Here is a 23,198-nt window from a genome sequence, read left to right as displayed (position 1 = left end):
CGAAGCATGCATGAGTTGTTAACCACATTAACTTTCTTCCAGATAGCTTCTTTCTGTGAATAGGGGGCTTTGTTGGAGTCTCACTTTGCCCCAGGGCAGTTAAATCCACATGACAGTAGTCAGGATGATGTACCAGCCGTTATCAGACAAGTTTAACTTTGGCTTGCTGGGAATGGGGCATTGCGGAATACATTCAATTCAATTTTTATAGTTCCTTTCAGGTCATTTCAGATATAGCCTGCAGGAGTCCAAGCCAAGTAATTAGACAGGCCCTACTGAAGCTTTTCCAGAAAGTGCCATTAGCAATTTTCAGCAGGACTGTTTCACACCAAAAGAGAAGAATAAGTAATTAAAAAAAGACAAATTCACTTTTTCTTAAATAATTGGCATGGCTGTGGCAAGACAATGTTGGCTACTATAGCCTAGGCCTACTGTACTGTACTGTACTGTACTGTACTGTACTGCACTGGACTGTACGGCTGTATTGCACAACTCAAACGTTTCTCTTAATACTCTGCCTTTTATGGACAACACACAAGGAGGTCAGACCGGATTCTGTAGTCTGGGGAAAAATATGTATAAATCACTGCTACAGCTAATCTTAGCTTTGACTGTGTTTCACGCTTTTATTTCATGGTCCACAATCTACAACAAATGTAAAAACTTTGATTTTAAATCAAGAATAAAAATGTTTTGGTTCACCAAAAGGAAAGCCAGCCTCTACAGCCTACGTGCCGTTCTTTCTTAGACGAAAAGACATGTCACGCAAAACTCCATTATAAATCTGAAAACTGAATCCTCCTTGCTTCTAGGCAAATGTACACACCTTGTAAAACAAGACTTGCGACATTTTATGAATCTGGAGGTTCTTCTGTTAAATTCGGCATGGAGATGACCCCAAAATCAGCACTTTATTTCAACAAAATCTCAACTTTTAGAATTGGTTCACGCTACTTGCTGCCCCCTCAGCCACCGTGTGTTTTAGTGGGAAAGGATAGTGGGAATAACAGGAGAACCAGTTATAAAAGTTGAATTTTTTATTGAAAAGGGTGCTGCTTTCTGTATTGCATGTATGCCGAATTGAAGAGTGAATCTAAAATATGCAGGAATGGTCTTAAGTCATATTCTACCAGGTAAGTAATTCTGCCTGATAAGCGCGGTGGCATAAAATTGACAATTTTTTGATTGGAATTTCACGCATCCCTCTCTCCATACAACAGTGAACGGAACGTATCGGGAGGCTGACCACTGTAAGGAAAGTTTCAATGCTGGAATTACACCAAACATCCCAGCTTCAAATAAAAAAATCTAATGTTACATTAGCAGACAAATATTAGACCTTTCAACAGTAGCTATACATATTTATCCGTAACCCCCCGCGCGCGTACAAGCAACTGGTAGATAATAAAAAAAGAGAAGTTTTACAGCATGTCGGCTCTTTTCCATACCTTGTTCTCCAGTGTCTCCGCTGGCTCTTTCCAGTATGCCGTTCAGCATGAGAAAAGAAAGAAAAATGAGCAAACGTCCACATTTTGCCGGTGATATTTGGGCATTTTTCTGCCTGTGTTTACTGTACATCCCTGTGACCCTCGGTACCGCCGACCGTCCTCCCTTGCCTCGCCGTTTTCCTCCTCTGCCTCCCTTTCTGAATCCCACATGCGTCAAGTCAAAAACAATACAATACAGCACTTCCGCTCTCGACCTTCAAAATAAAACCGTCGGGATGAACGTGTTCACAACGCTTTTACAAAGCACCAAAAGTGAAAAAGAATGCATTTGTGGAGGAATCTGTAGTAAATTAAAATGTGTCTGTTGCTGTTCAAATAAATAAAATGTAGGTAAACTATAAGCTTCCAGTCACTGTCATCATAAGGCAAACATCCACCAATATAAATAAAAATCCCCTTAAAAGACCCTAGCCTTTGACTTACCTGTCCACAGGGTACTCTTTCATACCATAACACAATAATCTTTTATTATCTTTGTAAACCTAGAGCTTCATTCCATAGTTAATATAATGATTCCATATCGTTATGTAAGTATCTATACATTCTCGTCCGTTTTTTGCTGTTCTTTACACCCCAAAGTGTAGCCTATTATTTTCTCAAAAATGACACCTTTTTAGGCTTTTATTTTTTTAACATGAAGTCTTAGTCCGTCTAACTCCGTCCAGCTTGCTGAGCTGCCCCGGTGCTCAGGAAAACAAGGCATGGATTTGATTAATGCTGCCTTCGTGGTCTCCTCGTAAACTCCGCCTTCTGTTTTCGGAGGTCATCCTAGGCTACGACTTATAGGCGCGTTCAGGTTATTTTTGCTCGCATATAATAATAATAATAATAATAATAATAATAATAATAATAACAACGACAAAAGTCACCCTGTAACAAAAGTAGTTTTTTGTAGCTGTTGTTTTATTTTGGGTTGTTTTCTCACCTAGCAGCTATTTTGCTCCCTGGAGTGGAAATCCCTTAATTGAGATCATTTTTGCATTTTGAAGAGAAATTGGACAGAAACCTTGTTGAGAGGAAGTCTTTCACTATATTTCCAAACCAACTCTTGAGCTTCAGTTGGAGGGAGAATGTGAGCCGACCGTGATGCAACCCCACTGCAGGAAGCACTGTGCATTGTGGGTTAAAACACACTGTGAATTATGGGTTAAGGAGGTTTATGCCAAAAGAAAGTCCATTCTGATTTAGGAAGGAAATGTCTGCTCCTGCGTGGCTTTCGTTAATAAATTATGTTTCGCTTGAGACTTTGCAGTGTGAAACAGAGCTGAACCAATGAACCAATCCGTTGGTGGGATCAAACCATGTGACCTTTTTACCGGACGCTCTCTCCAACCACTACGTCTCCCTGCTGCCCCCCAGGGTGTTTCAATTCATCTATTGGCTAAAAGTTGTGACAACCAAGAGTGAAACAAAGAGCGAAAACAGAAATATGTAAAAATATACCAAGAATTTCCCTAATGCCGTTTCAGCTGTGATTCACAATTTACTTAAGATTCTCTTAATCCAATAATGTAAATATTCAGTACGATCTTTGGACACTGAGAATGTAATTAATTTCATCAAATTACATTTAATTCCATTTTCATTTTACATCTACTACATTTCATTTCAGTGTAATGTAGTTAGCTTACATAGAATGTCAAATAATATAGGGGAGACCGGGGCATGTTGTCACACTTTTTACTCATTGGTGTATTTCTCAGCAGTGCCTTACTACTGAGATACAATATACATGTTTCTAGCTAGATTAAGGTCATGACTAATTACATTTTTAATAATCTACTGGAAGCAAAAGTTATTACTGATGAAAAACCACTTGACCACTTGTGACAACTTACCCCACATCGGGGCATGTTGTCACATGGACAAGTGTGCTGTGTGAGATATACTACATACTATAATAACATGAAAAACATAACATACTTAGTTCAACATACTCAGAAATCTACGGAAGCCGAGAACGGCCGTCCTCGCAATTATTTTTTTTAATGCCGTTATCTCGAGATCACGAGGTAATTATCTCGTTATCTCGAGAAAACGAGCTTTGTTATCTCGAGATAACGAGATAATAAACCCGTTATCACGAGAAAACAAAATGTCGTTTCCTCTTATTACTTATAATGTTTATCAGAGATCAGGAGCCATGCCAGCATGCAGAGATGGCGTCTTGACAACTGACAACAACGTAACTGCAGCAAACAAAACTACACATTTATGCCTTGACTTCCTGTTCAGTTATGAATCCTATGAATGTGATCAAATGAACCAGACACTCATTTTCCAGTTCTCCATAATTATCCCGTGAGCTCGAGAAAACAAAAGTTGTTTTCTCGTGAAAAATTATCTCGTTATCTCAAGAAATCGGCCTTTTGTTTTTTCTCGAGATAACGGGTTAATTTATCTCGTTATCTCGAGAAAACAAAAGGCCGATTTCTCGAGATAACGAGAAAACGAGCTTTTTTTTATCTCGAGATAACGAAATAATTAACTCGTGATCTCCAGATAACGGCATTAAAAAAATAATTGCAAGCACGGCCGTTCTCGGCTTCCGTAGAAATCGACACCCACCACGCACCAGGTTAAATAACCCCTTTATGATGTGAAATCTTAGTCACATCTTAGTCTGTTCTTAGTCACATAAAGAAAACAGTAACAGTAGAGTACATCATTTTTACCGGCAGTTGTCAGTTTTTACGATTTTTCCTTCACACCCCTTAAACGTCACGTCACAATTCCCACTTTCCCGCCTGCGTTTACCCCTTTTTGATCGGTTAGGGTTAGCGATCACCATATTTCCAACAGCACTTGAAGGCAGCACTCAGCCTAACCCTGGCCTCCCTTTGCATTAGTCTATGACATTCATTATTACATTAATCCTTTTACATGCTCCCAATGAATTTAATCCCCCCCCCCCCACCGCCGCCCCAAGCTCCCCCCCCCCCACCCCCCCCCCCCCCTCTCACTCCTAAAAGAAAGAAACACAATTTATTCAGATAATTGCTAAAAGCGGCCACACAAAGAAAGGAAGCGCGCCGTAACAGTAGGTGCACTTCTTTCATCTTTGAAATAGTTATGAAGTGTACAGAATTCAATCTTTTGTTATTGCCAAAAGAAACAATTTCCAGAGTGTTTTTTTGTAGAGTTTTGTAAAGTTTTTTTTTTTTTTTGGAAATTCTCAGTCACCCTGCCTTAAAAGAGCAGCTGACACTAAAAGAATTGCTTTAATCTGGGTTTCAGTGGAGAGTTTTAGTGTCCCATGATGTTGTTTCAGAGGCTTTTCCACCCAAAGAGACTGAATATCAGCACAAAATATTGGCTTATGAGCAAGCTTCAGGATAAAAAAAATACCAGAAAACCCCCATATCAGTCAAACCCAAACTAATCAGTAGCCCTATAAAGATCATAATTCTTAGCGGACTGATATAGCAGCGGCAGCTCTATTCTAATTCCAAATATGCAAATCCCGTCTGCGCTGAAGGCCCTCCACCAACCGGAGAGAGAGAGAGAGAGAGAGAGATCACTGTTGGAAGGTGTATCTGGTTTAAAGGGGAGATGGCACGATGTGACTGGTGGGCGGCGGGATGTCAAAAATACCTAGTGCGGTCCCCCCCTCTGTTCTAATGCCTATGAATTATTACGTAGCAATTTGCATAAATTCAGTTATGAAAATGAGACCGGCGGGGATGAATAATGCATCGGGGGTGGGGGTGGGGGCATTTGTGGAATGGGGTTCCATTTCCGACCCCGATGCCGATGATTTTTTTCCGTCTGGCGATCCCGTTGAATATTTAGATTGTTGGATTGCGGGAACGTCGGGGGCAAAATAGAAATGTCTTTTTTTCCCCCTCCTCCGTTTTTTAAATGCAATTATCTGCTTTTTTTTTTAAGCATCGACTGTATCTAGGAGGGTTTCTGGCACCGGGCGGGTGGGGAACACCTCGGTTTTCTTCTCGCCTGGGTTAGACTCAGAGGGCCTATTCAGCATCCATTCAAAACGCTGAGCCGTATATATATATATATACGCCCATAGCAATATTGAACAGGAACATTTTGCGCGGCTCCAATTTTATCTCCCTTTTCTTTCGGATTGCGGCGTTTTTTGCTGCCGCCTCCCGCCTCCAAATCAAACCATCTGAATAGATTTAAAGCTCTCGCAACATCGGCTTATTGTCTTCCGCCGCCATCCGCCGTATCTACGCCAGGCAAGATGACATCCGCTGCTCTGGCTTGTTCCGAAAAGCTGTCTCTCCCCCCCCGCCCCACCACCACCACTGCAGTATTAAGATCATATGCCGGCTAGCTGCTAAGCCCTATTATGTCTGTCTGGAGCACTCGGAGCGTGCCGGCAGGCCCGGGCGGAGGCCGGAGCCATTGTTCGGGCCGTTCCTCCCGTGGCGGTGTCATGCGCGCGCTCTTTGACTTTGGAATTAACGGGCGAGGATTTGGACTTCCCGCTGGAGAGGGGGCGGGAGGAGGGATAAGGCAGGATTTATTTCACCTCATCTGGAAAATGCCCTCCTCTGCCCGTACGGGACGCTCCAGCGGCTCTTTATCCCGCGCTCGTTCTCGTTCTCGTCCGAGGGCCCCGGCTCCGCTCGAGGGCCCGCGAAAGGTCAAACGCTTCGACCCGAACGCGACCGGATCCGTCGTCCCGTTCGCGCGTCCCGGCGTCTTTGGAGGGAAAGAAAAGGACAGCCGGCTCATAGCGTCAGAAAGGGCAGGAGATAAGGTTTCCTCGGCCTTTTTGAGGGGCTGTAAGCCTTTCAGAATATAGCTTGGCAAGTTGTTTGTTTGCTTCTTAGCCCGTTTGAATGGCCAAAATGTGGAAATCAAGGGTTTAAGAGAGCTCTATTGCAGAAAATCAGGGGTTTGGAGGAAGATAGGAAGAAGGGGATGTGTGCTTTTCAGAGGTACAACTGACTTCAGGCACATTCTTGTTTATTCTCTCCTACTGCTGGCATTAGACATTACCCTCCATACGATATGATGACATGTATTGATTAACTCTGAGCCTGTAGTGGAGGGGATGCTGTGGAAGGGGGCAATCTGCTTCGATTAGGTCTTTTGGATTTGATCATCTACCCAAAACCCATAGAAATGAACGATGTGCCTGGAGGTTATGAATTAATGGCGGCATTCTCCAATGCATAATTTAACAATATGTTCTTCTATCGATCCCCATGGGGAGAATCTACAGGGAGGTCAGAGGTCAGGGTCTGCTGGAGCTGGTAGGGACTCGGGTCCAGGTTCACTAAAGCAGTGATTCTCAACCTTTTTCATATCAAGGACCCCTAATTTAGTCCACATTAGGGCCACGGACCCCCATTTGATGAGATTTTGTCTCTCGAACCCAAATTTGAGAATATTTTTATTGATAGATTTTGTCCGGAATTTCATGACTATCTGTATTGTAGGTAGAGAGATAACAGAGAAACTATGATCAAAACAGTCATTCTTCTACATTCTCTAATTGGGTTCACTTCTTGTAAATGAAGTAATGCTGAAGTTTAACAATTCATCAATTTGCTGGGGACCCTCTGCAACCCCCTCAAGGACCCCTTGTGGTCCCTGGACCCCACGTTGAGAACCACTGCACTAAAGGTTTCCACAGAGAAGAAAAAAATGACCAAATCAGAAAGCCATGTTATTCACTAATAAGTCGATGATAAAAAATAAAGCCTCTTTGTACCTGTCATATGTAAATCAGATGTAAATCTCATTATTTGCCCACGTAATATTTATTTGTAGGCGAGGCCATGCAAATAGAGATTGTGCCCGATTCACTCGCATTATTGTAGCACATATAAGATTTGAAAGGAGGCGTAGGACTTTGAGGCAGAGGGTTTTCATCCTGCAATCTAGATCAGATCAGAGAACTCTGTAATTATAAAGGGGCTTCGGGGTGTGAGGGTGCAGCCTTGGTGGATTAGTCTAACTGCTGAAGCTATTTGGGCTTCAAATTGGTGATGAAGGGGCTATTAGCTTGCGCGGTGCCCTGTTTTTTGCCCCCTTTTTTTGTTTGCGCCACAACATTTCGTAGTGAAGAGTCTTGCTCAAGGACACTTCAGCAGGGCAAATCCTAGGCTGAAATTTGCCTTTTCACTATCGCTGTTCTCTCCCGTTGTTTTTCTGCACCGACTCCTCCCTTGCTTCTCTGTGGCTGCCTATTACTATGCTTCTATCGTGATGAGGCCGACTCTATCGATCATTCAAGGTTTCCCTCCAGTGCTTTTCAAATTTTAATATCAAGGGCCCACAGAGGGAGGCGATGCTCTCTGTGTCGTACCTGCTTCACCTGGCTTTCGGTGGCGGATAAACCCCGGCTCCTGTGGTTTTGCGCTAATCCTGGTCCTTCAAGATCAGAGCGAGGCTTTTTTTGTCAATAAATTACTATTCCTCTTCCTGTGATATTCATGACTGTCTTGTTCAGTTTCCCTCATAAATATTTTCCAACAGCTGCGCCCTAACAATTCGAGGCCTTAAGTTTAGTACCTTATATGGTACAACATAGGAGAGAAACCCTTACAATCTGACCATGAATAAGGATTCATATAAAACACCCACAATGGCAGTTTTCATCATTCCATCAATACCCACTATGTCTTTTTTCATTTATACAATGGTGTTTCAACAGTTTTTTCAAGGGTCCAAGGGCCATAGAAGCCCTCAACACTCAACACGCTCAAGACTCAACACATAAATGACTATTCAAGTAGGAAAAATGGCAGTTGTGTTTTTTTAGCAGGCCATGCTTTTGTGCACATAGAAATTAGTTAAATCTAGCTCAACCTATGAATTTGGATTTCTTTTTTAGTGTTTTATTTAAGGAATATAGTACAGTTGAGTGACAGGAGAGATTACATACGAAAAGGGGATGTGTGACGAAAGGCATAAGCCAGATTCAAACCCACAACAACAGGAGTACATAACAGGCCCATAACAACCCTGAGCTGCCAGGACGCCCCATGAATGTATTATCAGTAGTGAGTGGAGGAGGTTCCCCTTTGGCGATTCTTCAGAACAGTAGAGGAAGTTTGCTGAAGGGGGAAGCAGCAAAAAGAAACTGCATGTCCTGTTTTGTTCATAACTAAGCAGCAGATTGGAGTTTTAGTTCTACAAACATGTCTTGGAGGCAGAGCTGCTCTGGAGGGAGAAGCAATCTCATTGCTTGAGTTCATTTTTGGTAGCGCAAGTTAGCTAACTGGCAACCTTGAATTGCAAGGAGGGAACTCTGGCCAATATAAATGAATAAAGTTTAATTCATTCATGACCATGGCATTCATGATGTTGGAAGGTCAGCAGCTAGCTAACTAGCTTACCTAGATAGCTGAAAACGGGAGCGTATCTATGTTCCCAGGGTCCTATGTTCCCAGGGTGCTATGTTACCAGGGTCCTAAGTTCCCAAGGTCCTATGTTCCCAGGGTCCTATGTTCCCAAGGTCCTATGTTCCCAGGGTCCTATGTTCCCAGGGTGCTATGTTACCAGGGTCCTAAGTTCCCAAGGTCCTATGTTCCCAGGGTCCTATGTTCCCAAGGTCCTATGTTCCCAGGGTCCTATTCTCCCAGGGTCCTATTCTCCCAGGGTCCTAAGTTCCCAGGGTCCTAAGTTCCAAGGTCCTAAGTTCCCAGGGTCCTATGTTCCCAAGGTCCTAAGTTCCCTGGGTCCTATGTTCCCAGGGTCCTATGTTCCCAAGGTCCTATGTTCCCAGGGTCCTATGTTCCCCAGTTCAATATTCTGTTTACACATTAACCCTCCTATTGTGTTCAGGTGAAATTTGACCCGTTTCAAGTTAAAATATTTCATAAATATTATCCAGTTTTTTTATTGGAACAAGGCTTCAAAACAGCTATATAAACACAACAAAACCAATGGTTATCATTTTATTTGATTCTGAAGGTCTCTAACCCTAACCCTTGTGGTCAGGGCTCTGGATAAATATCTACAAGCAACCAACCTAACCCTAGAACTGGGGAACATAGGACCCTGGGAACACAGGAATGACTCCACTAAGGAGCTAACCTAGATAAGGCAGTATGGCTAGATTGTATTTTTTCAGTTAGTAGCAAGAGTGATATTGGCTTCACACTATTAGCTACCTCTTCTCTTACCTCTTGTCTTTTTCACTGGGCTTCAACATTACTTAGCCAGAAAAACTGTACTTCTTTATCTCCACCCATTGAAGTTCAACGTCAACCAGTGAGATTATTTCTGACTCCAGAGCAGTTCTGCCTGCAACAAAGCAGTGCAACGGTTGCCTGATATCAGACAGAAGTGTCAACTCGTTCCCCTCCATTTCCATCTTCAGTCTGACATTGCCTCCACTCTAACCGATTTCCGTGAGGGAGGGGGATTCGATTTTCCCTAACCAATCACTAGAGACCGACGTATCCGCCTGAATCTAACGTTATTTTAAGTCGACACTGATGCGTAGCCATGACAACACCAGAGACGGTTCAGAAAGTATAGAGCATCTTTGACAACACGGAGCCAAGTAAAAACAAACTATTTCGGATTTCAAAGTAATTGGTACTTTTAATCGTTTTAGAACAGCCTCGATAGCAGCGTCTATCTTGTCTATAGCGGTCGCCATTGTTGTTATTACTCCTCCTTGGTTCCGGCACACAGCTTGACAACAGCTTGACGACGGCGTTAGTCCCGCCCGTGGCGCTGATTGGCTAATCGTTAGTCCCCCCCCCGGCGCTCATTGGACTGATCATTGTTCAACCGAGAAACCGCTGTTTCTTGTCACAGTGCCAGACCAGAATCAGTCAACTCGGTGGAGTGGGCGGAGTCAAAGGTCTGGACCCAGGCAAGCGCAACGGACCTCTCCGCACCCAAGTTTCAGCAAAATTGTCCCATATACTCTTTTTTCCCCCTCCACCATCATTTTCCCTCTGAACTGAAACTTTAAAGCTAAGTCCAGTTTGCTGACTCCTTTACTCTTGGAAAGAACACAGTGCAGAGTAAAGCCCCCGAAGCTCTTCAAAAAGCAGAAAGCGAATGCACCGCGGAGCAGCTCCTCGGTAACGAGAAGAAACAAGAGAACAACAAGAAAGCACCCGGAGAAAAATGGGGGGCGGTTGTTTGTTTGCTCATGAGAGGAATGTGCATACATTTGCAAAGGTTGCCAAGCGCTTGTCTTCAAATGGCACTGGGATGGAATAGTGCCAGTTTCATTAGGAGGCGTACACGGGGTAAGAGGGCGTAGCCGTCAGTCGGCCTGTGGGGTAAATAGACACCCTGCTATCAGTGCAGACAACGCCGCTCTGAGCCGGCTTGTTTGACACCAGATAAGTAGCAGCTGTTTCACTGGGAGTCCTCAAGCTGTTTACTGGGGAAAGCTGAACTCCATTCACACTCGGATAGGAGCTGGCAAGTGGCGGGAGAGGAAGGGGGAGTGGTGTGGGGGCGCTGATTTGACATGGTAGGCTCGCTGTTCCCCTCGAATCTCCACAGGACAAGACAACACCTCCGACCGCTTTCGTTCAACCCATTCACTTTGGATTGAAGTTGCCAATGGCTGAAATTTTGCAGCATAATTTCATATCTTTAAATTTGACCATTTTCACGCCCCAAACAGTACAAGGATTCAGTGTTTATTACGGTGGCCCTGAGGGTCAAAACACAACAACATTTCACAAAACACAGCAACATTTCACAAAATGTTCACAAAAAAATGTTGTTGTTTTGTGAAATGTCGTGTTTTGTGAAATGTTGTTGTGATTTGTGAAATGTTGTTGTGTTTTGACCCTCAGGGCCACCGTAGTTCCCCCCCCCCCCCCAAACCTTTATTCTTCAGTTGATTATTTCCAGTAAACCCAGTCAGTGTTTCTGAAGTCATATTTCTTCTGCTTTGTACAATTAGTAAATCTGGAATATCAAATGATGATGATGACTGGAATCCCACTTATGCAAACATTTGACTGATATGGATTTTTCAAGGCAGATATTGATATTGATATTTTATGTCGATGTCCAGTTTCTTTAAATTTGACCATTTTCATATCCCCCAAAAAAAATTTGTAGTGCAAAGTATTCAGTGTTTGCCCCAGAATTGTATTCTTGTCAGGGTGGAAAAGCCTCTGAAACAGCATTTAGACCATCATGGGACACTAAAACTCCATTAAAACCCAGCAAAACCCAACAAGCGTTGCTGGTTCAAAACCACTGATGCAAAGCTGGTGGAATGAAGCCTGGAGAAAAGACACATCGCTGAATGTCTTATTTATGCACCATATGGTCTTCACGGCGTTCTGTGTATTTGTGTTGTCGCATCTGTAGGCGAATCAAATGTGCGGCTGACATCCTGTCTGCGAGAAAAAATAAAGTCAAACATTTCCTTCCTCTCTCTGCTAATGTTAATAGCAGACCTGTCTGGGGAGTGCGACACACTTCTCACAACACAGGCCCAGTTTTATCAATCAGGGCTCAGCTGGCTCCCCAAACGAGAGAGAGAGTCTGCCTCAAGTTTACCCCCTCCGCTGCTAAAACACAAGAACAAAGCCTTCCCACTCACTCTCTCCTCTTTTGCAGAGCACAAAAAAGTGGAGTTATTCTAAGGTATTCTGGTGAGAGAGAGAGAGAGAGAGATGTTTATTTGGATTATCGCATCTCTAGAGAAAGCACGCCTCCCTCAGCCAATTTAGAATTTGCCCCGTAGGCCAGAAATCATTTGCAGAGTGGATAAGTTAATTAAGAACAGTGAAGGGATGATAAGAGCCTTGTATTCGGCTCCAGCAGTACAGTAATTGCATTTCACACTCGGTATTTGTGGCAGGGGTCATTGTGTATCGGAGGACCGCACTCCAAGAAGATAAAGACACCTAATTACTGTACAAGGCTAAAGTGGCACAAAGCCAGCTGACACCTTTTCATGTATCTGTAAACACCTTGGGCATGATGTATTGATTAACTAGAACTTAGTGGGGGTTTTTTCTGAAGGACAGGTTACATAAGAAATTCAAATGGGGAACCAAGCCTGTCAGGTCTTTACACCAAGGTTAGACCGATATATCGGGCCGATATTGGCCTTTTATTTAATATCGGATATTGTCCAGTCATGTTGTGAAATTTTCCATGTAGCGGAATCTTCTTACTTTTATTACTTTTTGTAAATGAAAAGCCTAATGTGTCCCAGAGTTTCTCCTATACTGTTGAATAGTGGAGAGTTTTAGTGTCCCATGATGGTCTAAATGTTGTTTCAGAGACTTTTCCACCCTGACAAGAATACAATTCTGGGAGAAATACTGTTTGGGATTGGTACCTGACCCATATTGCTCATTTTGCTCCCAGGGAACCGTTGGCTCTTTTATACATGTTGTATGGGAGTGTCCAGGGGTTTTGTGATTTTTGGGGGAAGGTTATTAGTACCCTTGCAGAACCAATGGGGGTACAACTGCCAATGGACCCTGCTGTACATCTTCTAAATGATGATTCCCACCTTTCCCTTACGGAAAAAAACACGCAAAGTCTGGCTGGCAGGCCTGACTGCAGCTAAGAAGATCGTAGTCCAGCGTTGGAAACCTCCTCATGATAATTCAAGTACTCACTGGCTTCGGAGCTTTTTGGACATTTCTTACCTGGAGCTATCATCAGGAAGAGTCAATGATGCACGACCAAACACAATTTTAATGTGGACAAATTTGATATCTAACTTAAAAGATCTTCAGGCTAAATAAGGATGCTATGTCTGTGTGGGTATTATTATCCTGTTGGTTGGTGGAGGGGAGGGGGGTGGAGAGAGAGGTGGGGGGGATAGGGATGGGGTAGAGGGATAGTTGGGTTAAACAATCAAAATGTATTCGGCGACCTGTTGTATTGTCTGTAACTTGATGGTGTTACAATAAAAAATAAATGATAAAAAAAAAAAAACCCACATCGTCCAACCCGAGTATATAAAATGTGTCCAAGAGGCTGTTCTGGTCATTCTAAAGAGACATCCAGGTATACAGCTGAAGCAGTGTGTCATCTGTGTGTGTGTATGTGAATTTGTGTGTGCACCAACCATTATGTATCACTATAGGCATGTGCATACCCTCTGGGAACAGATTCTATAATGGAAATCAACATGGTTGTAAACCTTGAGCTTCCCAGTCATGAGCAGCATTGGTATTGGCAGTAGAGACGCATTAGTATGGAAGGCATGGAGGACAGAACCTATTCCGTCTCACTATCTGCTTCATGAAAAAAAAGTGTCTTTCTCTTCAATTACCTATTCCAGTGAATCCAATCTGAGTGAAATTGACATAAGAGCTTGCCGCGTATCTTCTCTCATGTAAATGTTAATATTGAGTATTAGAGCAAAGCACTCAGGCTGGGAGACGTTGGACGGCTCTGACCGCGCCAATCGATCTCAGCGGGGAGGATTACAGCAGTGATTGGACTCAGCTGGTAATGCTCTTCTGTCCGATAAGATCCACTGCAAATAAGATTGCAGTGTGAAAAGTCAGAAAAGATCATTTAGAAGCCATTAATACAGATCCAGAGCGTATTATCTTGATCTTATTTACCTAACACAAAGCATTAGGTAAGAGGGGCCTTTTCATCTTAAAACAAAGACCGATAACTATTGCTTTCAGATGACTCTGGTGGCCATATTGGAGGTCTTGGGCAACAATGGCTGTGAACAGCTGACTGTTTCTAAACGTACAAACACACATGGTTAATTTCTGTGCTGGTGGTGTGGTTTTTGTCTGGGAACTGAACATTTCACTGATACATCTGATTCATTTTGTTTATGTTAGCTAGCTAGCTAACGATAGCATCTAGTCAGCTAACAACATGGTCCTGTTGTGGACACAAGTTGCACAGCTAACATATAGAAGCTAGTGTTAGTTGTGGCTAGTAGTTGCATCCTAACATTAACGTCCCAATGAAAAAGCATTTTGAGAGCATCTTGCTTCCTTAATGTGATGTATTTCCTGTTGAATCAGGATGTTGGGGCGGGACATAACGCAGAGGGATCATTCAAAAGTGTAAACTAATGACAGTTAGTGAGAGAAAGGCAGTTTTATTTGATGAGAGGGGCGGAGAGGCAGGACTGTTCAAAAATCTGTGATGGTTTTATTGACTGGAATGTTTATGTATGCTTCCTGGTACTAAAGATTTTCTGTTTTCCAGGGAGGAAAATGAATGAGATTTTGATTCTTCATTTTTGGCCATAAAAAATGGTAATTTCAGTGTGACTTAATTTTGCTTTACTAAATGAGCCTGCTAGCTAGTCAGCTAGCTAACAGTTTGGTCAGGTTAACTGAGCTGACTCTTCTCAAGCTACAACTCAGAGTGTTTTGGAGTAGAGACTAAAGACAGTTTACTGTGTCACAGTAACCTACATTTGGAACAAATCCACCTTATCACACTATTCACTTTTACTGAGAATGTTACTGAATTGATAGCCTACCCACACCACAACAAGCTTTTTCAGGTAGCCTATTTCTTTTTCTAGCTTGGTTTTTATATATTTATACATTATTTGCACACAGCCAGTTCTCCAATGGACCTCCATGATGGAGCCAGATGTGGTGCCGTGAGATCTGTGACAAAACTGAAAACCCTCCATACACACTTCATTACACTCCAATAAATGGTTTGAGCAAACAGGGTTTGACCTCTGAACCCCTGCAATCATCTGTGTCGGTTTGGGTCAATAACCAATCAGTGGCATTGAATGTGGCTGCAATCAGACATTGACAAAAAGACATTAAAATATATCTTGTTTTTTTTTTCTCTTAATTTTTTCCTTTTTTCTCTCCGGATGTTTAGTTGTTGAATCACTGTCAATTGTAATGGACTGAGCGTTTCCTTATACTTATACATACATAGATGCTATGACATTTTTCACAACATATTTATGTGATTGTGTGCAATTATTTCTTTGAGTATATTACGTGCTATATGTGTCATGTATCAGCGATCTAAGTCAGATGATTAGTTCTTGTGGCCACTGTGTATTGTTGAATTTGTCTGTGTTTGTGTTTAAAAGCATGATAAAAATATTGTAAAAAAAAAATAAATAGATATACATATATATATCTTTGTTTTTTAAGGGTCTCAGTTGTGCTTCATCTGTGGCTGCAGTAACATAGCTGGCCAACAGTGAACTGACCTCTTGTCAGCCAGCTTTGCTCAGGCAGTTATGGTTATTGAGTCAGAAAGCTGCAAGAGTCAGTCTACCAATCCTGCAAACTGAGGACCTTCTGAACACTGAGCTCCTGACGCCCTCTTGTGTCTCTTCATTCCTCTCAGTACAGAGGACAGTTCACATTAACTCCTGCCTGAGTATTAAGCATAAAAGCTGCCTTCACAAAATTTGAGAATCATAATATAACCTTCCAAGAAAACAGTTGCTTGTATACATTTTCATGATATTTATCATAGTACTTTTTATCAAAAACAAAAAAAGAATGGGAGTGAATTGAAGCTTTTTCAAATGTCATGCTTGGAACTCTGCTCCGATTTATATTATACATGTATATCAAGCATACTCAAAATACAAAATTATACTGTATTTAGACATAAAAATACTGATGATAATGATGATGGTACGACTACCACTAACTACTACTGCTGCTACTACTACAATAAAAAAAATAAAATAAAAAAAAATAAAATAAAAGCAAGACTTAAAAAAGTGAGTTTTTGAGAGTTGTGGTAGTCAATAAAGTGAAGCTTAAATGGGATAATATGCAGTAATATGCTGTTTCAAGTTCAAGTTCAGTCTCCCAGGCTCATTTGTCCAATCAAAAGCTACGATCTTATCACTGAAATGCAATAACTAATGATGTGGTTGACGGCCTTAACCTGTCTCAACGGCTTCCTCTTTCTCTTGATCCTCCTCCTCCACCTGCCTGCCTCACCTGAGGGGAATAAGTCAGAGGATCAGCAGTAATCACAACTCAAACACCTTGTGTCATTTTCAGCTGCGCAGTGGAAATTATCATAACTTTTCCTCAGTGCGAGTAGCGCTGCTGGCATTTAACATTTACATCCTCATCACTCCCTGTGCATGATTGGTTTAAAATATCAAAGCGAATTCAATTTCATTTTGTATTTGTTTTTAATTAGACAGACTTAATTTAATCTGAGTATTGCTCCAGCCATCTTTGTCGGATCAGTTTGGATGTTGGTTGACATTTAACATTCGACAGTGTGTTACAGTGCAACTTCGGATATGCAAATCTATGAAGAGAAAAAAAATGTCAACTCCTCCTCCACCTGCTTATCCCTGAGTGTCTGTCTATCTGTGTTCCCCCTGTATATCGATCCAACCCTAGATTGAGAGCCTATTTTTGAGAATGAGGCTTAAACAAACCTGTCATAGCTGCTATTATTGTCTCGCTCTCCTCATTGCTTCAAGTTCAGCTGCAGCAGTGCAAACAGCAGAGATCACAACTCCGCCTGCTCTATCTCTCTCACTCTCTCATTGTTTCTCCTCCTGGTGTATTGATCTTTTCTCCATTCTCAGACGTTCCTGCTCTAGTTAGATAAATAACAATGATCAGGCTCCCTGTTATGGCGGAGGCCTATATTTACACACCCCATGATTTGTAAGCGTTTCTTGAAAAATGTCAATGGCATCTTTGCAATTTTGCAATTATACTTTGTAACATAAATGTTAAAAGTGTCAGCTTGTGATAAGTTGTATTGTTTGATGAGTGGGGTTATAATGGTGCATTGGCAGCATATTCTTTCAGTTACATTCTCATATGAAGTGCAGATTTGCATTATTGACACAATGAGTAATTTAGCAATTAGGGCCTCAGATGCTTATTATACTACTGATACTATTAATACTACTGTTACTACTACTGTTAGTGCTACTACTACTGCTGCTGTTACTGCTACTACTACTAATACTAATGCTAATACTACTACTACTAATGCTACTACTACTTATACTAATACTACTGCTGCTGCTACTACTACTAATACTAATGCTAATACTACTACTACGATACTACTACTGCTGATACTACTGCTATTACTAATACTGCTGTTATTACTATTACTACTGGGCTACTACTACTACTACTAGGCTACTACTATTGATAATAATAATAATAATCATAATAATCATAATAATAATTAGGATTATTATTATTAGAATAAAAATAATAATAAGAAATGTTCATAATTGCAATAATTGTCACAATCCTAAAATTGTATCCGCTAATCATTGGGTTCAGAGTTCACGTAGAGTGCGCATGCGTACAACATCATGGTGGCACAGGGTGAACCAGCTGGGGAAGTTGTGAAATTATTTACCAACTAAAGTTTTATTGATAGGAATGGGGTGTTAACTCGGAAAATATTATAATTTTGACACTAAACAGAAAGAGCGTCTCCTAAAGAAACAGAAAGAAAAACATGACAGCCAACGAGGATCAAGAGGTATGAGGGAATGATGATGCACGAGCAGACTTGCTGGCGTTAGCGAGCTAACGGCTATCTATTTGACACTAGCATCTTCTAATGCTGCTACTGCTAGCCTGGGTTTACTAGCTTAGTCGACAGCGTTTCTGCTTCCTAGCTAGCACAACGGCTTTACGTATCGTACAGACACTTTTATTCTATGCGCAAGAGCTCTGTTTAGTTGACACATCAGTCAGCCCAGAGCTTCAAATGCATTTCTAGCTGCTATTAAGCACCGATACATGTCGTTCTTTCTTGTACGGAGAGAACGACACGCCAAGCTCCATTCAAAAACATGTCAAGTTAATGTGTTTTTGGTTATCTGCAAAGGTACATGCCGTATGAAATATGTCTCAAGACGGTTACTGAACATTTAGAATCCACATATCAATTCGGCATACATGTAAACCACCAATGATCACTTTCTATTAATAGAATGTACACTTTTAGAACTGGTTTGCCTGTTTTTTCCCCAGTCATTTTCCTCCACAATACACAGTGGTGGGCGGTTGCGTGCAGCGTGATCCAGTTCTAAAAATTTGAATTTTATTGAAATCACTGCTACCTGGTGGATTATATCAATGCCGGATTGAAGAACGGCACCTCACTATTCATAATAGGTCTTGAGTGTAATTTATATGTAATAGCGTGTGTACCCTTGCCGACACGCAAGGCCACTTACATTTGCCAGATTTTTCAATGGAGTTTGGTGCGAATCTATCCGTTCAAAGAGGGAACGGTGTCAGGGCAAGCTGATAACCATCTTGTTGCCTACTTTTACAAAAACGTGTATTTCCCACTAACCGCCTGTCTCTCCTTCTGTTGTCATGTGCTGAACAGATGGAGTTGGAAGCTCTTCGCTCTATCTATGAGGGGGACGAGTGTTTCAAGGAGATCAGCCCAGTTTCCTTTCAGTTTAGGGTGAGTATAACTCGGACACATTTGATGTGGCCTTGCTTATTGGTGGTACCCACCTGGTACAACATGACTTGAGACCTTCTTATGAACCATTAGGATATACTGGTAAATTTGGCATACTTAAGAGCAGCAATGTAGTTTCAACTTTTAGACTTGGCACACACTGCTTGCTATCACCCACCATGGTATATTTTGGTGGAAGATTGTGGGAATAACAGGCAGACCAATTCTAAAGATTGAAATTGTATTGAAGTAAGTGCTGCCGGGTGTATTGGATGCATGCTGAATTGCAAAGTGGAACCTAATGATTCGTAACAGGTCCTAAGTCATGTTCTACTACGTGTGCATGCTTGCCAATAAGCAAGGCAGCGTTAGACAGCCAGATTTTTGAATGGAGTTTGGCGTGATGTCCTCTCCAAAAAAGAGAGACCAGAAGGTATTGGGGCTAGAGTGAGAGGGACACTTGTTGACTGTCAATTTTTCAAATGCTGGCAGCCACATGGGCAGTTGCAGCTTAACTTAGCTTAGCCATTTCAATGTCATATTCCAGATAGGAGAACTCGAGGACTCCAAAGCATTCATCCTGGATGTCACATGGCCAGAGACCTATCCTGAAACTGCCCCACAGTTATCCCTAGACGCTTTCTTCAACAACAGGATGTAAGTAACACGTCTTGTAGAATAATATCCTGCTATGTCACGCATACATTATGGTGATTTTGTTTGTCTTTCCTGTGTATTGACCCCAGCGCCCCAGGGACCAAGCAGCTGATCATGTCCAAGCTGGAGGAGCAGGTGGAAGCCAACCTGGGCACCGCCATGATGTACACCCTGTTCGACTGGGCCAAGGAGAACCAGGAGGCCCTTATGGAGAACCACCAGCCTGTAGTGACTGCTGTGGTCAGTGGGTCTCAGCACTTAAGCCCATTAGAAGCATCTCTGTCCTCTATCCTTTTGAATACAGATTTGTGACTCATGCTTTTGCAGACGTTGACCTCCAGTAGCGACATAACCACTAACGCCTCAACGGCCAAGAAGAAGGAGAAGAAAGAGCAGCTGACCAAAGCACAGAAGAGGAGGATCACCAACAGAACAGGTAAATGAGTCGGGGTATCCTTAAAATCTCAATTTAAGGCCTTAAAGTATTGAAATGCCTCAAATGCTATGTTATTAGAGGTCTTTCGATGCAATGTTGTTGGTGGGATTTATTAATGTTTCCTACCTAGGAAAAATCCAAAGCCAAATCCCCCCAAACCAAACTATTCCTTTAACGTTTCCTGGTGTCCTTGGTTTCTTTATTTTGTTTTTTAAAGTGGTCTTTCAATCAATTCCAGGCAGCATTAAAAAGGTCTCAGAAGGTCTTAAATTTGGCTTTCTGAAGCCTGTAAATCCCTTATGAATACACAGTCTTAGTTATGATCATAGGCTACATATTAAAGACTGCAGTGATTGTGTAGCATAAGAGACAACAGATACCGGTGCATGTGATGATTATTTGTGCTTTCAGATAACAAGGGGGATCTGCCAAGAGGTTGGGACTGGGTTGACGTTATCAAAGTAGGTGACTTTTACTCTTGAGCCACTGTAGTTCCCCTGTTCATCCACAAGATGGCACCCTTACTCACTTCTTAAGCCTGCAGCGATGTTCATCATTAACCTTTTCTTTTTTTCCTCTTTCTCACTTGTCATCACTACTTCACGATCTCCCAGCACGTAAGTGAAAACCTCCTCAACCTCCTCATAAAAATATGGAAGCCCATTTCCGCCAGTGTGATGAAAGAAACGGTCCTGTAAGTCATTATAATGAGAAACTTTCTCAAAATAATGACTCAGTATCTCAAAATAATGAGAAACTTTGTCAAAGTAATGACTCAGTATCTCAAAATAATGAGAAACTTTCTCAAAGTAATGACTCAGTATCTCAAAATAATGAGAAACTTTCTCAAAGTAATGACTTAGTATCTCAAAATAATGAGAAACCTTCTCAAAACAATGACTTTATATCTCAAAATAATGAAACTTTCTCAAAATATTGACTTAGTATCTCAAAATAATGAGAAACTTTCTCAAAACAATGACTTTATATCTCAAAATAATGAGTTAGTATCTCAAAATAATGAGTTAGTATCTCAAAATAATGACTTAGTATCTCAAAATAATGAGAAACCTTCTCAAAACAATGACTTTATATCTGAAAATAATGAAACTTTCTCAAAATATTGACTTAGTATCTCAAAATAATGAGAAACTTTCTCAAAACAATGACTTTATATCTCAAAATAATGAGTTAGTATCTCAAAATAATGAGTTAGTATCTCAAAATAATGAGAAACTTTCTCAAAATAATGACTTAGTATCTTTGAGATACTAACTCATTATTTTGAGAAAGTTTCTCATTATTTTGAGAAAGTTTCTCATTATAATGACTTACAGGATCTTTTTTTTTTCATCACACTGGCGGAAATGGGCTTCCATATACAAATCTCCCTCAACACAAAGTAATGTCTAATTTGCCGTCTCCTCTCCTGCTGTTTTAGCTGAGCAAAACAGGAGGAAAAGAAGAGGACTAGGCCAGAGGGACAGTTTCTCCGGTGCTGCTTTTTTTTTTTTTTTTTCTTACAAGGAAGTGCAATGAAGTCTCCCAATGCTGCTGCTCCTGTCCAGACGCCTTCAGATCCGACCTGTTACACTCAAGATGGCTGCTTCCACCCTTAGAACCAAAGCCAGTCATCAGCTCTGGACTTCACAGCATCCCGAGAGGAGTTGAGGCTACACACACACACACACACACACACACACACACTTCCAGCTAGATATTTTAATTTCTTCTCAGAGAGCCTATATGTGGACTTGAGATTGTGCTTTTTGAGCTTGACAAAAAGCCAAGGCTGCTGTTGTTTTAGTAGTTTTCGGTGTTGTGTGAGCAGCCGGGGGGGGGGGGGGGCAAGACGTGAAACCGCATTATCCAGGGTTTTGTTCACCTTTGATGCAGTTTAGCGCTCGAGTTTCCGCTTTTCAGGGCGGAGCGTGCACGATTTTTTTTTTTTTTTTTCTCGACCGAAAGCGAGATAGACTTACACGCTGTCACTGCCGCGGTTTCAAAGTCTCTCCGAGATTGGGTCCAGTTGCCAAGCGTCGGAGCCGTAAATACTGGACCGTGATTGGAAATGGACGTGTCAGAGTATCGGGTGTCATCCCGCGGTAACTCCTGAGGTGTCGTGTGGCTGTGACGACATTTTAATAACACACCAACTGGAAATAATGTTCTTCTTTTCACCCCTTTTTCTTCTTACTTTGACAAATGTTTGCTCTTCCCTACCAACCCAGATACTTTACATTTTTATATATAAATAAAAAAAAAAAGATTTGGTCTACTGCTTGTAACTTGTCTGATAATGTGAATTCCTCAATATGTGTGCAGTTAGTGTTGAATGTAAGAGAAAGAGACAGCTTGATTCATGTGGATACTAAGAAGTTTCTCCTCCAGCAGCTTTGTGTATGGATATACAGTGTAGTCTGTTCCCATAGTAATGTAATCTGAATAGAGTTGAGTTGCAAAACATTTGTATGAATGTAATGGCACACTGGCAAATATTGAAATACTTTCCAAGCACTTGTACATCATAATTAATCAGTAATGAATTCCTTTTATTAGGTTCTTTAATAGAGTTGAGTGTTTTCAGGCTAGATTTGGATCAGCACTGCAGGCCAGACTGGGTTTGTCAAGGTACTACAGTTAGCCTGACTACGACCGGAAGATGGGCGCTTTTTCCTTCAAAATAAAAGCAGAAAATTCGGCGTTTTTGGAAAACTACAGTATACAGAATTAATAGGTAGTGAGGTGTGCAGACAACCAAAAATCATAAAATCCACAGATATGGATTGACATTCAAGTTGGAAAATACATACAAATACAACAAAGATGAGATTGTGTATATGTTTGAAAGGGTGCTTGATGGACAGGTAAGTTTATAGCAAAATAAAACAGTGGATGAGTTAACACAAAACATTCTAGAAAAGAGGAATATGACTACTATCTTGTAAAAGTCCAGTTAAACCTAAATGGCAAATGTTCCTATAGGTTATAGAATCCGGTATCTGTTGTCAGGTCAGCAAAAAAACAAAGCCACTACTGAAATACTCTATATGTGTTTGATGAGTCTTTTGGTTGATGAGTATTTTTGGAAGCCCTATATAGATGTATATATAAGCCCTATATCGATGTATTACACCAGGGTCAACGAATGCGTTCATTTTTGGGACGGAGTGGGGGTTTATTTTGAAAGTAATGACCGGAAGCAGTGTATTTAACTCCGGCTGGCTTGACACTGTGGAGCTGACAGCGCACAATGTGGACCTACT

At 41.5% G+C, this 23,198-nt stretch overlaps 2 protein-coding genes across 2 annotated transcripts in view; one reads left to right on the top strand and one right to left on the bottom strand.

The window, feature by feature from the left end:
* The window catches only part of LOC139653119 (disintegrin and metalloproteinase domain-containing protein 33-like), a gene marked incomplete at its 3' end in the record, with an annotated part of 96,815 nt that extends 94,861 nt beyond the window's left edge, over nt 1-1,954 (bottom strand). The window contains exons 1-2 of the mRNA XM_071530071.1: nt 1,932-1,954; nt 1,449-1,645 (exon numbers count right to left, since the gene is read on the bottom strand). Of these exons, the coding sequence (XP_071386172.1) occupies nt 1,449-1,645; nt 1,932-1,954 (220 nt within the window). The remainder of the gene's footprint in view (nt 1-1,448; nt 1,646-1,931) is intronic.
* Nucleotides 1,955-17,730: 15,776 nt separating this feature from the next.
* Nucleotides 17,731-22,202, top strand: rwdd (RWD domain containing 4). Its single transcript, XM_071530072.1, has 8 exons — nt 17,731-17,897; nt 18,759-18,839; nt 19,387-19,496; nt 19,586-19,736; nt 19,824-19,932; nt 20,344-20,393; nt 20,547-20,549; nt 21,374-22,202. Exons 1-8 carry the CDS (start codon nt 17,874-17,876, stop codon nt 21,404-21,406), a joined length of 561 nt encoding a protein of 186 aa, XP_071386173.1. The 5' UTR covers nt 17,731-17,873; the 3' UTR covers nt 21,407-22,202.
* Nucleotides 22,203-23,198: the final 996 nt, after the last annotated feature.

The sequence above is a fragment of the Centroberyx affinis genome, unplaced genomic scaffold (genome assembly GCF_046629955.1).
Source record: "Centroberyx affinis isolate AG114_WGS23_722 - 3 ecotype Tasmania unplaced genomic scaffold, CSIRO-AGI_Caff_v1 ptg001878l_1, whole genome shotgun sequence".
In the NCBI taxonomy this organism is placed as follows: domain Eukaryota; kingdom Metazoa; phylum Chordata; class Actinopteri; order Beryciformes; family Berycidae; genus Centroberyx; species Centroberyx affinis.
This window is presented reverse-complemented; position numbering and strand designations above follow the sequence as displayed.